Below are 14,863 nucleotides of genomic sequence, written 5' to 3'. Positions count from 1 at the left end.
GTTTTGATTTGGAGGTCGCTGACTGAAAAGGATATGCATAACTAACATCATTAAACAAATGTTGCATGTTCCGCTGAAGGAAAGGAATTTATGAGACACAACTCCACTACATGTTTTAGCCATCGGTGGGTAGGGGCAGAGGCAGACCCACTGCTGCCTGGGAGTTCAAGGTGCTTAGCATTATCCACAGAGCTTAAAAATAAAAAGATATGTTCCTCTTGTCCACGATGTCTTCCCAATGTGTGCTCAGACAGGATGACCCTTGATTTACCATTTTAAAGCCTCCTTGTTATCGTAAAGAAATACTGATTTTCTCGTCTCGACTATGTTTCTGAGCCCTGTGTTGTACTGTGTTTCTGAGCCCTGTGTTGTGCTCTGAAGAGCATCAGGGAAAGTAACTAGTAAGATGGTTTCTCTGTGCTCTGGTCTGGTCCTCTGGCCCACTGGTAATAAACCCACAGTTCAGTTGAGTGTATTAGCGGAGCCACAATCTCTCTGAGAAAGGAAACTGCCACTTTCTGTGGCCTGTCGACCGGCACAGGGACATTATTCATGGGAAATTAGAGGTTGCGTGTCCACGCCTCGGCAGAGGTAGCAATTACGTCCGGTCGGTCCCTTCCCTTTAGTCGCCATCACTGGAGATTCCGTCCCGTACTTCTCACGGCTTCATTAAAGGGAACAGAAATAGTGAAGGGATATCCCTGACTGTTGACCGGACCGTTGTCCCCAGGTTCAGGGAAATGTGAAGGCCTGGCTGCCACACCCTCTCGACTGACTGGTACCTCTGACCGATGGCATGACCCTACTGTACACTTCACGCACAGTCCAGACTTCTGTCATTTTCTATAGGTCAGGTGATGGGCTTAACCGTGGGTCAAAGTTCATATTGACTGTTTAATATACACTGAGTGTACAAAACATTATAAACACCTGCTCTTTCCATGACATAGACTGACCAGGTGGATCCAGGTGAAAGCTATGGTGCCTTATTGATGTCACTTGTTAAATCCACTTCAATCAGTGTCAATGAAGGGGTGGAGACATGTTAAATAACGATTCTTAAGACTTGAGACAATTGAGAGACAGATTTGTGTATATGTGCCGTTCAGAGGGTGAATGGGCAAGACATACAATTTAAAGTGCCGTTTGAACAGGGTCTGGTAGTAGGTGCCAGGTTACAACTCAATATAGAAGAGGTGTTCTTAATGTTTTGTACACTCAGTGTATAATACAAGGGAATCCATTTTGAAGGAACTGGTACTGAAACATTGTGATACTAGCTGCTCAATTGTTTCAGAATGGAAGTTCTGAAAACTTCCCACATCTATCCAGGCACCCGGTTAAAATATTTCATAAAGAAACTAATGAACAGTAAAAGTCCTTTCCAAATATCAGAAGTGGGTTTTTTCTCTTTCCTTTCGAGAGCATAAGTGCCATTTTAATATAAAATCCCAACCGTAGCACAGCATTGCTTGCAATTCAGCCATTAATAACATGCAGCAGCATACACAAGGGCCTCTCAGTGTCACGTCCAAACAGGGAGAAAAACCTAAAGCCCACGGTAGCAGCAGGAGCAGGGGTTTGGAGTAGGACTCAACACAGCCTCTGTTCTCAATCTGTAAATTGGGTTTTATATCATTACAGCTCTCTCACACACACAGCTAGCGGCCAGCCAGCCAGGCCTGTTGGTAGCGTGTCGTAGCGCTCTCCTGCTGTTTGCACAGCGGGCTGTAGGCAGTGTGTCAGTTTCCTTCCCTGCGGGTCATGTACCCTCAGAATTCAATATTCCTTAAAAGGTTAAATGCGTCTTGTAATCCGCTTGCATTACCGGGTGGCTTTTAAAAGGGTTTCATTGCCCTAATGAATCCTGACGTTCCCATCCATAAAGTGTAAATAACTAGCTGGCCCGACAATAAATAAACAGAGAAATGAGTGGGCAAATACCGCGGAGTCTGGGTCATGTTTCAAGGCTAGCAGAGTAACTTCTCCATAGAAATCTCAACAACATGAATAATACCTACATTGGTATTGACAGCCCGGGCTTATGATTATGTAGTTTATATGGCTTCGAGGTTTGTTGAAAGAGGAAGCTTACCTGTGGCTCTGACAGCAGAGCATTGATGGCGAGGGCATTAGGAAATATTTTCATAATGGGCAACAGGATTTATAGACAAATGATACTCAGACGTTACCTGTGCCGCATTATCAGTAAAAACTGCCATAATCATTTTGTTCGAGAAATTGAACTTTTGCCCCCATCAGTACTAGTTTTAGTAGCATAAACTCAGAATAAACTATGATAAACCCAGTCTTACCCCACAACCTGGAAGGATCTAGCTGTGACCTAGCGTTTTGGAAACACTGATATACCGTAGGCTGCTACTACACATACTGTACACCTACCTTGTAAATATGCTCAGACACACACACAACCACATACAGGGAGAGAGACAGATATCAATTGGTGTAGAATCACACCAACACAGCGGTAAGCCAACAGCCATCCAGGTTTTCCTCGTTGTTCAGAACCAACCTGAGAACTGAGGTCCTTGTGGCTCCCCACCAAAAAAATGATTTTCAAGCCACAGCACTTCTCTGGGTTCCAGAGGTAGAAACATGTATCGCAGAGGAATGATACCCAATCAACATGTCATCGGTGAGGTATAACAGAACTTCTTACCGAGTATCTGTGACACGCTGTTGTTCCTGTACTTTTAAAGACACATTTCCATCCTGAAATGAGTCTCTCCACTCCATGTGCTTCAGAGGTCTGTCTACTCAAAAGCTATCTGAGGACCATTAGTTTGATTGACCTGTCAATCAACCTTCCTGTCTATATTCCGCCAATCATGTCCCTGGCATTCTGTTACATCACTTGTCTCTCGTGTTTTTCTCTCTCTGACACTCAACTTGATCGCTGTTCTTCTCCAGCTATGATTCTGACATTAATGAATGTCCTTCCGCTAAACCCCATGCATCATGCCAAAGCACAGTTCAGCCTTCTGTTTTAGTCTGCCCAGGCCCCAGCCTAAGCCAAAGCACAGTTCAGCCTTCTGTTTTTAGTCTGCCCAGGCCCCAGCCTAAGCCAAAGCACAGTTCAGCCTTCTGTTTTTAGTCTGCCCAGGCCCCATCCTAAGCAAAAGCACAGTTCAGCCTTCTGGTTTTAGTCTGCCCAGGCCCCAGCCTAAGCCAAAGCACAGTCCAGCCTTCTGTTTTTAGTCTGCCCAGGCCCCAGCCTAAGCCAAAGCACAGTTCAGCCTTCTGTTTTTAGTCTGCCCAGGCCGCAGCCTAAGCCAAAGCACAGTTCATCCTTCTGTTTTTAGTCTGCCCAGGCCCCAGCCTAAGCCAAAGCACAGTTCAGCCTTCTGTTTTTAGTCTGCCCAGGCCCCAGCCTAAGCCAAAGCACAGTCCAGCCTTCTGTTTTTAGTCTGCCCAGGCCCCAGCCTAAGCCAAAGCACAGTTCAGCCTTCTGTTTTTAGTCTGCCCAGGCCCCAGCCTAAGCCAAAGCACAGTCCAGCCTTCTGTTTTTAGTCTGTCCAGGCCCCAGCCTAAGCCAAAGCACAGTCCAGCCTTCTGTTTTTAGTCTGCCCAGGCCCCAGCCTAAGCCAAAGCACAGTTCAGCCTTCTGTTTTTAGTCTGTCCAGGCCCCAGCCTAAGCCAAAGCACAGTTCAGCCTTCTGTTTTTAGTCTGCCCAGGCCCCAGCCTAAGCCAAAGCACAGTCCAGCCTTCTGTTTTTAGTCTGTCCAGGCCCCAGCCTAAGCCAAAGCACAGTTCAGCCTTCTGTTTTTAGTCTGCCCAGGCCCCAGCCTAAGCCAAAGCACAGTCCAGCCTTCTGTTTTTAGTCTGTCCAGGCCCCAGCCTAAGCCAAAGCACAGTCCAGCCTTCTGTTTTTAGTCTGTCCAGGCCCCAGCCTAAGCCAAAGCACAGTTCAGCCTTCTGTTTTTAGTCTGTCCAGGCCCCAGCCTAAGCCAAAGCACAGTTCAGCCTTCTGTTTTTAGTCTGCCCAGGCCCCAGCCTAAGCCAAAGCACAGTCCAGCCTTCTGTTTTTAGTCTGCCCAGGCCCCAGCCTAAGCCAAAGCACAGTTCAGCCTTCTGTTTTTAGTCTGCCCAGGCCCCAGCCTAAGCCAAAGCACAGTCCAGCCTTCTGTTTTTAGTCTGTCCAGGCCCCAGCCTAAGCCAAAGCACAGTTCAGCCTTCTGTTTTTAGTCTGCCCAGGCCCCAGCCTAAGCCAAAGCACAGTTCAGCCTTCTGTTTTTAGTCTGTCCAGGCCCCAGCCTAAGCCAAAGCACAGTCCAGCCTTCTGTTTTTAGTCTGTCCAGGCCCCAGCCTAAGCCAAAGCACAGTCCAGCCTTCTGTTTTTAGTCTGCCCAGGCCCCAGCCTAAGCCAAAGCACAGTTCAGCCTTCTGTTTTTAGTCTGCCCAGGCCCCAGCCTAAGCCAAAGCACAGTCCAGCCTTCTGTTTTTAGTCTGTCCAGGCCCCAGCCTAAGCCAAAGCACAGTCCAGCCTTCTGTTTTTAGTCTGCCCAGGCCCCAGCCTAAGCCAAAGCACAGTTCAGCCTTCTGTTTTTAGTCTGTCCAGGCCCCAGCCTAAGCCAAAGCACAGTTCATCCTTCTGTTTTTAGTCTGCCCAGGCCCCAGCCTAAGCCAAAGCACAGTTCAGCCTTCTGTTTTTAGTCTGCCCAGGCCCCAGCCTAAGCCAAAGCACAGTTCATCCTTCTGTTTTTAGTCTGTCCAGGCCCCAGCCTAAGCCAAAGCACAGTTCAGCCTTCTGTTTTTAGTCTGCCCAGGCCCCAGCCTAAGCCAAAGCACAGTTCATCCTTCTGTTTTTAGTCTGCCCAGGCCCCAGCCTAAGCCAAAGCACAGTTCAGCCTTCTGTTTTTAGTCTGTCCAGGCCCCAGCCTAAGCCAAAGCACAGTTCAGCCTTCTGTTTGTAGTCTGTCCAGGCCCCAGCCTAAGCCAAAGCACAGTTCAGCCTTCTGTTTTTAGTCTGTCCAGGCCCCAGCCTAAGCCAAAGCACAGTTCAGCCTTCTGTTTTTAGTCTGTCCAGGCCCCAGCCTAAGCCAAAGCACAGTTCAGCCTTCTGTTTTTAGTCTGTCCAGGCCCCAGCCTAAGCCAAAGCACAGTTCAGCCTTCTGTTTTTAGTCTGTCCAGGCCCCAGCCTAAGCCAAAGCACAGTCCAGCCTTCTGTTTTTAGTCTGTCCAGGCCCCAGCCTAAGCCAAAGCACAGTTCAGCCTTCTGTTTTTAGTCTGTCCAGGCCCCAGCCTAAGCCAAAGCACAGTTCAGCCTTCTGTTTTTAGTCTGTCCAGGCCCCAGCCTAAGCCAAAGCACTCCCAAATACTGCAGAGGTTCTCAACTGTCTACTCAAAAAGAAAAACACTTGTACAAAGAGCATGAGCAACCAAAGACAAAGCAGCAGTAAAGGTTTAGAGTCAACAACAAAGATGTGACTGAAACAATAAAAGACACGTGCAATGCATAAAACCTGCATATTCAGGTGATTCAGAAGGCATTGATGTCTTAGGAAGCTGTAAAGGAAAAACACAGGAGAGGAGGGCTAGGGTGCCCAAACAATTATTCCTTAAGACAGTGTAATAGAAAAGCAAGCCTCACGGCCACTAATGACATCTAGGATGAGTCCCAAATTGTCCTGTATTCCCTATACAGTGTGCACTACTTTTGACCAGGGCCCATAGGGTCTCATTTGGGACACATACCCTAACAATGGAGGGCACTGTAATTGGTTTAAGTACGTGTGGAAAGATTGTCCATGTCCGTATGTTCTGATTACTGTCCCAAATGTTTAAAGTCATTTAGAAAACCCTGATTGAATCGTTTTAGACAATCCAATAAGAAGTCCTTGTTCCACAAACATCAGACTTTCCTATTTTCCACGAAAAAAGGGGCAATGAATTTAACAAATATGTCTGTGGGTTTTAAAGTGGAGGCCTAGCTATGTAACCCTTACTCAGTTTGAATGGATTCAATTAAAGCCAATCCTTGGTGTGAAAATGTCAGTTTAAATGAGGGACTGATTTGGGGTTTCCAGGGGGCTGTGGACTTGTGTTTAAAAAGGAATTTCGACTTTAATGGTATAAGGTGTTGACAGAACAGTCATTTCAACTAATGGCTACCTTTCTAACCAAAGCCTTGATACACACTGAACAATGGATGCCATGGTTATATCCCCAGCATTAAGAGTGTCTCTGGCTGATTTTGTGATGTCAAATACATGTCTGTTTTTAACATTGCCAAGAAGTGCCCTCAAATAAGGTACAGACGTCATCCTCACATGTCAGTTTACCCGTTCCACTGTTTCTCAGTGGACTAGTTTGAACATTGTGTCTTCATCAAACTCCTCCCAGGCCTTGTGTGTCTGTCTGTGTGCTTCCGAAATGGCACCCTATTTCCTTTTTAGTGCACTACTTTTGACCAGAGCCTATAGGGTAGGGCACTATATTGCGAATGGGTTGCCAAATGGGACTCAACCTATGTCTGTTCTGTTAGTTAAGTGGTGTTTTATTTATAACGCATAAACACTTAATTGTCTCTTTAAGCAGACATATGCTGTAAGAGCAACAGTTGGCATTAAAGCTGAGCTCTTGTGTTCCTGGGAGGAAAACATAAACGTAATGAACACAAGAGACATAAAAACCTAATGACAAACACTTCTCAGTTCCCGGCTGTGCCAAAACCACAGCCAGTCACATTCATTTGAGTGGATGATTGATGGATCAACAAGCCAGTCAGAGGACCACGGAACAGAGGCCTTTGTTCCAATGAGCCAAGTCCCAGAATGTTCTAGTGTGCATCGTGATTCACCCCTCCATGACGGGACACAGCCAATAGAGCTCGCCAGCTTGTAGTCCTAAAAACACGGAAATTAGTTAGCATTTTCTACCTCTTATTAGTTGGCTATTCCAATGAGGGAAAGAATGGGATTTTGTAATAAACACGCAAAAATAAGGTCTGAGGTTAACACAGGCTTAGGATATATTATGTATTTTGTTCTATGAGGACATATCAGAATTATGAAACATTTATGTGCTTGTTTTGATTACATAAATGCTTCAAGATTATCTCCTAGAACAAAATGTGTAAGATCTCCTAAGCCTGTGTTTACCACAGACCTTGTTTTTGGCGTTTATCCAAAAACCCTATTCATTTCCCCATAGGCTTTGGCCAACGAGCCATGGCAGAGTTAGCCTCCGTATAGTGCCTACAAAAAGATACCATTACTGTTGCTCTCTATGTAGGCTACAAGAAACCTCCATCTTCGAGAAAGGGCCTTCAACTAAAGTGTTACATCTCACACCCATTGCTTTCCCTTATCTGCTTGTCTTGGCCTTGGTGCAGCTAAACTCAAGTGAACACTTCAAGTGACATTTCTTTTGTCCATGCAAAATAATGCAGAACTGTCAGTGGCATTGGCTTAAAGGAAAGTGAGACAGTGTAACATTGAAAGTCACTAAGCTCTTCAGTACGGGCCATTCTACTGCCATTCTTTGTCTATTGAGATTGCATGGCGGTGTGATCGATTTTTCTATACCTATCAGCAACGGGTGTGGCTGAAATAGAAACATTCATTCATTTGAAAGGGTGTCCACATACTTTTGTGTATATGTAGTGTATCATACGAAATGGATGATGGACATCCACAAATGAATACATACCATACGAAACGTAACATATCATATTAAATTATCATTTACGTACAGAATAATATGAAATGCTCTGAGACCGGGTTGGATTCTTGCATCTTTCACATGCAGGGCATTCATTGCTTTCCCTTATCTGCTTGCCTTGGCCTTGTTGCAGCTAAACTCAAGTGACTTTTCTTTTCTGAGTCCATTGTCTGTGTAAGATAATGTAGAAGTGTCAGTGACATTGGCTAAGAGGAAGGTGAGACAGTGTAATGGTGAAGGTTAAGGCCCCAACCTTCTATATGGACCATTGGAGTTCAATTGCATGAATGTGAAAATCAAAAAATATTCAACTGGGCTAAAAAAACAGAGGCTTTATTGGGTATCTTGTAGGTTTAGAAATAGTGTTGAAAGGAGGAACAACTATACATGTTAATGTCAGGGGGGATATGTTGACCTTTAAAGGTGTGTCCTAAAGGTCATAGGCCATACCAGGAGCAGGTAAAGTGAGTTACTTGACCAAAACCTTAATTAAAGTTATTACATGAGAGACTCATTCATAGCGTGTTTGCACAAACTATTTGCAAAAGTTCTTCACCCCCATTAAATGAAAATAAACACAAATAAACGATAATTACATGGGTCTCTAAACCTGCATATAGGTTTGCTGCTTAGTCATGTACAGGGAATCACTACCTTGGATAAACCCGAAAAGGACACACACAGCTCAAGAGCTCAGCAGTTCTGACTCAGGCAGAATGGCCTTAAAGGGGAAATCTGGGATTCAAACAACAACAAAGTGGTCTCATGGTTTCAAATTCAAAAAATCTAGGTACCAATTACAGATTGCCCCTTTAAAAAGCGACAACTTGTGCAATTACAGTAAATGAAAGGGTTCATCAGTGGTAATCAGTGGTAGGCTATCTATAAAAGTACATTTTTCCTGAACGCCTTACCGCAAATTAGGCCTAACAGAGAACTCTTTAGATATGCTATTTCAATTAATTGATCTGTTTTTCTTCAGCAGGGCTGCAATGGTGACCTTGTAAAAAAGAAAAGAGCATCTTAGGTCACTTAAAAATAGTGTTTCCAAAAGTGATAAAGGTTGAAGTTATATTTAAGCATATTTTGTTAAAAGTACTTTTAAACTTGGTTAAGCATAGCCCTAAGCTATACTCTAAACATAAACACTCATCTGGAGGATTGTGAGTCAAATGGAAAATGCTCAATAAGAGGTGATGTCTGGAACAATTCATGTCAAGGCCATGATTGTAAATAACCTAGCGTTTTACGTGACTTGTGTGCGGCTGCTCGGCCATGGAAACCCAATTCATGTAGCTCCCGATGAACAGTTATTGTGCTGACATTGCTTCCAGAGGCAGTTTGGAGTTTGGTAGTGAGTGTTGCAACCGAGGACAGACTATTTTTACGCGCTTCAGCACTTAGCTGTCCCATTCTGTGAGCTTGTGTGCCTACCACTTTGCGGCTGAGCCATTGTTGCTCCTAGACGTTTCCACTTCATAATAACAGCACTCACAGTTGACCAGGGCAGCTCTAGCAGGGCAGAAATTTTCCGAACTGACTTGCTGGAAAGTCACTGAGCTCTTCAGTGCGGGCCATTCTACTGACAGTGTTTGTCTATGGAGATTGCATGGCTGTGTGCTCAATGTTATACACCTGTCAGCAATGGGTGTGGCTGAAATAGCCAAATACATTCATTTGAAAGGGTGTCCACATACTTTTGGCCATGTAGTGTACCAAAAAATAATTTTGTCCAATCAACGTAAGCTAAAAATGATGTGGCTGTCCATGGTTTTGATTTCTGTGCGTGTGTGTGTACGTGCTTGCGCGTTCGTGCAAGTAAAAAAAACATGTTGACTCACCCTACTTGTAGAGAAACGCCAATACCATCCTCCTCTCTCTCATGTTAATACAGTACACTGTCATACAGTACACTTTTATTTATTTTTTGTCCTAGGCTACCTGGCTAAAATGCTTGCTTGCTAGCCTAACTTTCCTTCATTGGCATTGTTAGCTAGTTACAGTGCCTTGCGAAAGTATTCGGCCCCCTTGAACTTTGCGACCTTTTGCCACATTTCAGGCTTCAAACATAAAGATATAAAACTGTATTTTTTTGTGAAGAATCAACAACAAGTGGGACACAATCATGAAGTGGAACAACATTTATTGGATATTTCAAACTTTTTTAACAAATCAAAAACTGAAAAATTGGGCGTGCAAAATTATTCAGCCCCCTTAAGTTAATACTTTGTAGCGCCACCTTTTGCTGCGATTACAGCTGTAAGTCACTTGGGGTATGTCTCTATCAGTTTTGCACATCGAGAGACTGAATTTTTTTCCCATTCCTCCTTGCAAAACAGCTCGAGCTCAGTGAGGTTGGATGGAGAGCATTTGTGAACAGCAGTTTTCAGTTCTTTCCACAGATTCTCGATTGGATTCAGGTCTGGACTTTGACTTGGCCATTCTAACACCTGGATATGTTTATTTTTGAACCATTCCATTGTAGATTTTGCTTTATGTTTTGGATCATTGTCTTGTTGGAAGACAAATCTCCGTCCCAGTCTCAGGTCTTTTACAGACATTCTTCCAGAATGGTCCTGTATTTGGCTCCATCCATCTTCCCATCAATTTTAACCATATTCCCTGTCCCTGCTGAAGAAAAGCAGGCCCAAACCATGATGCTGCCACCACCATGTTTGACAGTGGGGATGGTGTGTTCAGGGTGATGAGCTGTGTTGCTTTTACGCCAAACATAATGTTTTGCATCGTTGCCAAAAAGTTACATTTTGGTTTCATCTGACCAGAGCACCTTCTTCCAAATGTTTGGTGTGTCTCCCAGGTGGCTTGTGGCAAACTTTAAACGACACTTTTTATGGATATCTTTAAGAAATGGCTTTCTTCTTGCCACTCTTCCATAAAGGCCAGATTTGTGCAATATACTTGTTACAAAGATTGTTGTCCTATGGACAGTCTCCCACCTCAGCTGTAGATCTCTGCAGTTCATCCAGAGTGATCATGGGCCTCTTGGCTGCATCTCTGATCAGTCTTCTCCTTGTATGAGCTGAAAGTTTAGAGGGGCGGCCAGGTCTTGGTAGATTTGCAGTGGTCTGATACTCCTTCCATTTCAATATTATCGCTTGCACAGTGCTCCTTGGGATGTTTAAAGCTTGGAAATCTTTTTGTATCCAAATCCGGCTTTAAACTTCTTCACAACAGTATCTCGGACCTGCCTGGTGTGTTCCTTGTTCTTCATGATGCTCTCTGCGCTTTTAACGGACCTCTGAGACTATCACAGTGCAGGTGCATTTATACGGAGACTTGATTACACACAGGTGGATTGTATTTATCATCATTAGTCATTTAGGTCAACATTGGATCATTCAGAGATCCTCACTGAACTTCTGGAGAGAGTTTGCTGCACTGAAAGTAAAGGGGCTGAATAATTTTGCACGCCCAATTTTTCAGTTTTTGATTTGTTAAAAAAGTTTGAAATATCCAATAAATGTCGTTCCACTTCATGATTGTGTCCCACTTGTTGTTGATTCTTCACAAACAAATACAGTTTTATATCTTTATGTTTGAAGCCTGAAATGTGGCAAAAGGTCGCAAAGTTCAAGGGGGCCGAATACTTTCGCAAGGCACTGTAACATTAGCCTTCTACATCTACTGTAGCTACATATTGAACTTCCATCCTGTCAGGCCAGGGGCATAATGTAGTAATTAATGGTTGGATCAGACTCACCATTATAACCATTGGCTAGTACGGATGATTAAGTCCAAATCTCAATCTCTATCTCCATCCATGGCTAATTTAGGAAAGGGTCAATTTTAGCAAGCTAACTAGCCACCGGAGGACAACAACACAACAAGATGCAACAATTCAATGTTTTTCTGTCATTGAGGTATGCTCTCGATTTGATAGGAGTGATGCCAAATCCAAACTGGCTTCCCTTTACACTTTTTTCTTTGGTGCGTCAGGACCATTCACAGTTGAGCTCACTCAGTTGAGCTCAACGCTGATTGGGCTATTATTTTATACGTTTTTTCATCAAGGTAGGCCAAACGCTTGCCACATCCCTTGCATTCAATGCTATGAGCGGCAGCAATGCCATACTCTTTTGGACCAGACAGCATCAGATAGATGGCCTACAAATACAGAGACAGAGGGGCGCTGTTTCGCTTGCTCGGATCCTTAATCCTGTGAGACACTTCAGCCTCTTGCGAATTGAAGGGAAATGATGAAACACAGAGAAAGTTAAATTATTTAGTTTTTTTTCTATTTTTCTTGGTAATTTTTTTTGGGGGGAAGCCTAGCATCCCTTGGCATCCAGGAATACACGCCAATGTGTTTTACAAGCTCCAGATGAGTGCAATCTATCACTAAACACACGAGCACCTGCACAGAGTCAATTGACCAAGCCAGGGAAACGTTTTTCGGTGAGAATGTATTGCATCGGGTCAGACTACTCCGCGCTACTTTCTCAAGAAAACGCGCGCACACACAATGAAGCAAGCATCTAACTGATATACAAAGCAAAGCACAGAAAAGTGGTATCGTGCAATAATAGACAGATGGAAAAAGTCCAGACGCAAACTAGCAGTGAACCACTGCAGCGCTGTATCCCTGATGCGTGCCGCGGAACAGGCATAGAGTATTAACTTTATGTTCGCAGGCTGGGGCTCTGTGCTAGGAAACATGAGAAGGGTGACATATTCAGCTTCTGGGGCTCAGAATCGGAGGCCACTGAATAAAGCAGAGAGGCGACTGCGGTTCGTGTGGTTTTAGCTCAGGAACTTAGAACGGGAACATGTGAGCAGGGAATGGACAACTGGAAGCAGGATTACAAACTACACCGAGAAGCAGGCGGGCTGCCGTACAGGTAAATGAGAATGAGATATCGTTTGATGTGGTTTCTTACGTGTGACTACAATGGCAAAACTACTGCCTTAACTTTAAAGCGCATAATGCCTCAGATGGGATATATCTGGCAACATTGTTCCACGCTGATGGCACAGTATATCCCTTGACTGGAGTTATGATCATGTTATGACATATTTTGCGGTATGACAGTAGGCTACTGTAACTGTAGCTAAATCTTAAACATTACCGGTTTGAATCAAATAGAAGAAGAACAATAACCCAACTATAGCCGAAATATTTTGTCTGTCAGAAAGTGCGCTCAATTGCACCTCTGACATTTCTGTCGAAGCTCTATAAATTTCATGGCAACACGCAGTGGTGTGGAATGCGTTATATATTTTTTGAATCCGGGGAATAATGGTGTTGGAATCACATTATGCACGAATGAGCCCGTGCGACTGTGAACCCATTTACCGTATTGGACCGTATTGGGCCGTATTTTGTCTCAATGTATTGAGATGCTCTGTATGTTGAGGTTGTGTTGTCATTGTTGTCAATCTACAGTGGTAGCCTAGTGAGTAAAATATGAAAATATCACTCACAGGAATGCCTATTGGATGCATGGTACCGCACTGCGCTGCAGACTGTTTTTTATTGAGATTGCATGAACTTCATAGTGATCTTGGAGTATAGTCAAGAACACTTGGTATAAATCACCCTTCTGCCTTTGTGGTTTCAATCAGGCTTTCGCTTGGTGCGTAAATTGATCCACCATATAATGAATTAGGATAAAATACAATGAATGCACCTTTGATTTTGGCGCATCGTCATAATTACAAAATCATAAACCCGACTTTAGCAAATGATGTACATCTGAATCGGTTAACCCCAGCTGCATGACTTTCTCATCTCCGTTTTCCACTTGTTTTACAGGAGACTCACCGGGACACGGGGGCAGCAGCAGCTTCAATAAGAAGTCAAGTGCAACACTTTCGAGAAGACGGACAGACTTTTACGCAGCAGATCATACGGAGGAATACCGAACCAAAGATGAATACTATTGTGTTTAACAAATTGAGTAACCAGGTCCTCTTCGATGAGAAGGCGAAGGAGGCCGAGAGGAGCAGTAGAAATTATTTAGAGGTAATAGATGGACAGCATCCGGACCTTCATCCAGACCTGCTATCAAGCAATCATCAAGTTATCAAAGACAACAACGGCATCAGACACAGGAGGTAGGCTATGTCACTCATTCAAACCTAAAAAAAAAACTAATCAGACAACAAAACTTGCAACAGTGTTTCGATTTTCCATTATTGCAATTTGATTTGCATTGTATAGTCCTATCTGGGTAAGGGGCGCAACTAAGACGGAGTGATACAGACTGTGTAAAATGTTTTAAAGTCGATGCTGCAAATTTAAATTGTGCATATGAGTTTCTGAGATTATGGTGACCCCAAATAACCAAGTGTGCATAGTGCGTAAGTATGTGTTTATAATGCAAGTCGTAGGCTTTTTGAAAGCAATGTCATCTAATAATATTTTGGATATGTTCTAAACAATAATCTCAATTATAAAATCAGACAACAGGTTGTCTAAAAAAAATCTAAGCAAAATATGACAATATCATTGCACCGAATGCAGCCAAAATATTAACCAAATTAGGAGGTATTACACGCATATTTCATTTTTCCATCAGTGCAATATGATCTTATTGTTTTAGGGGAATTGCACAATATGTATATTTGCTATTGCAACCTGGTTTGCATTTTAGTGTTGATATTCACATAAAATCTACAGATGAATCAATCAACTCAAATTGTATTGGTCACATACACATGTTTAGCATATGTTATCGCGGGTGTAGCGAAATGCTTGCCTATCTAGCTCCGACAGTGCACTAATATCTAACAAGTAATATCTAACAATTTCACAACATATACTCAATACACACACGTCTAAGTAAGGAATGGAATTAAGAATATCTAGGCCGTCCGTGTTCAGTAGCATGTTTAAAACACATCTTATTCTGTTCTAATAGCCTATATAAATGTGCACTTGGTTCAACTCTGTGGTCTGGTAGTCAATATTGGCATTTCTTTTAAAGACAGCGAGTAAAAAATGAATCATGTCAGAACTCCTGATTGTCCCGTGTACTGTTACAATCGATTCAACGCGCATTTGATTTACAGACAGGACAGTAGTCTGATATATGTGTGGATGGGCACCAGCATCGAATGGAACCGTAGGTAGCCTGGTGTTTAGAGCGCTGGGCCAGTAACCGAAAGGTTGGGAGATCGAATCCCCGAACTGAGAAGTTAAAAATCTGACGATCTGAA

At 43.5% G+C, this 14,863-nt stretch overlaps 1 protein-coding gene across 2 annotated transcripts in view; it reads left to right on the top strand.

Annotated features, from left to right (window-relative positions):
• Window positions 1-11,987: 11,987 nt before the first annotated feature.
• LOC110536592 (homeobox protein Mohawk) overlaps window positions 11,988-14,863 on the top strand; it is a 32,927-nt gene continuing 30,051 nt past the window's right edge. The window contains exons 1-2 of one of the 2 annotated variants that reach the window (XM_036935249.1): window positions 11,988-12,543; window positions 13,458-13,759. In XM_036935249.1, coding sequence (XP_036791144.1) covers window positions 13,575-13,759 — 185 coding nt within the window. In that variant the 5' untranslated portion in view covers window positions 11,988-12,543; window positions 13,458-13,574. The remainder of the gene's footprint in view (window positions 12,544-13,457; window positions 13,760-14,863) is intronic. The other variant, XM_036935248.1, reaches the window with a different exon arrangement.

Source organism: Oncorhynchus mykiss, chromosome 11 (genome assembly GCF_013265735.2).
Source record: "Oncorhynchus mykiss isolate Arlee chromosome 11, USDA_OmykA_1.1, whole genome shotgun sequence".
Classification (NCBI taxonomy): domain Eukaryota; kingdom Metazoa; phylum Chordata; class Actinopteri; order Salmoniformes; family Salmonidae; genus Oncorhynchus; species Oncorhynchus mykiss.
Note: the sequence above shows the minus strand (reverse complement) of the source record. Positions and strands in the feature narration are given on the sequence as shown.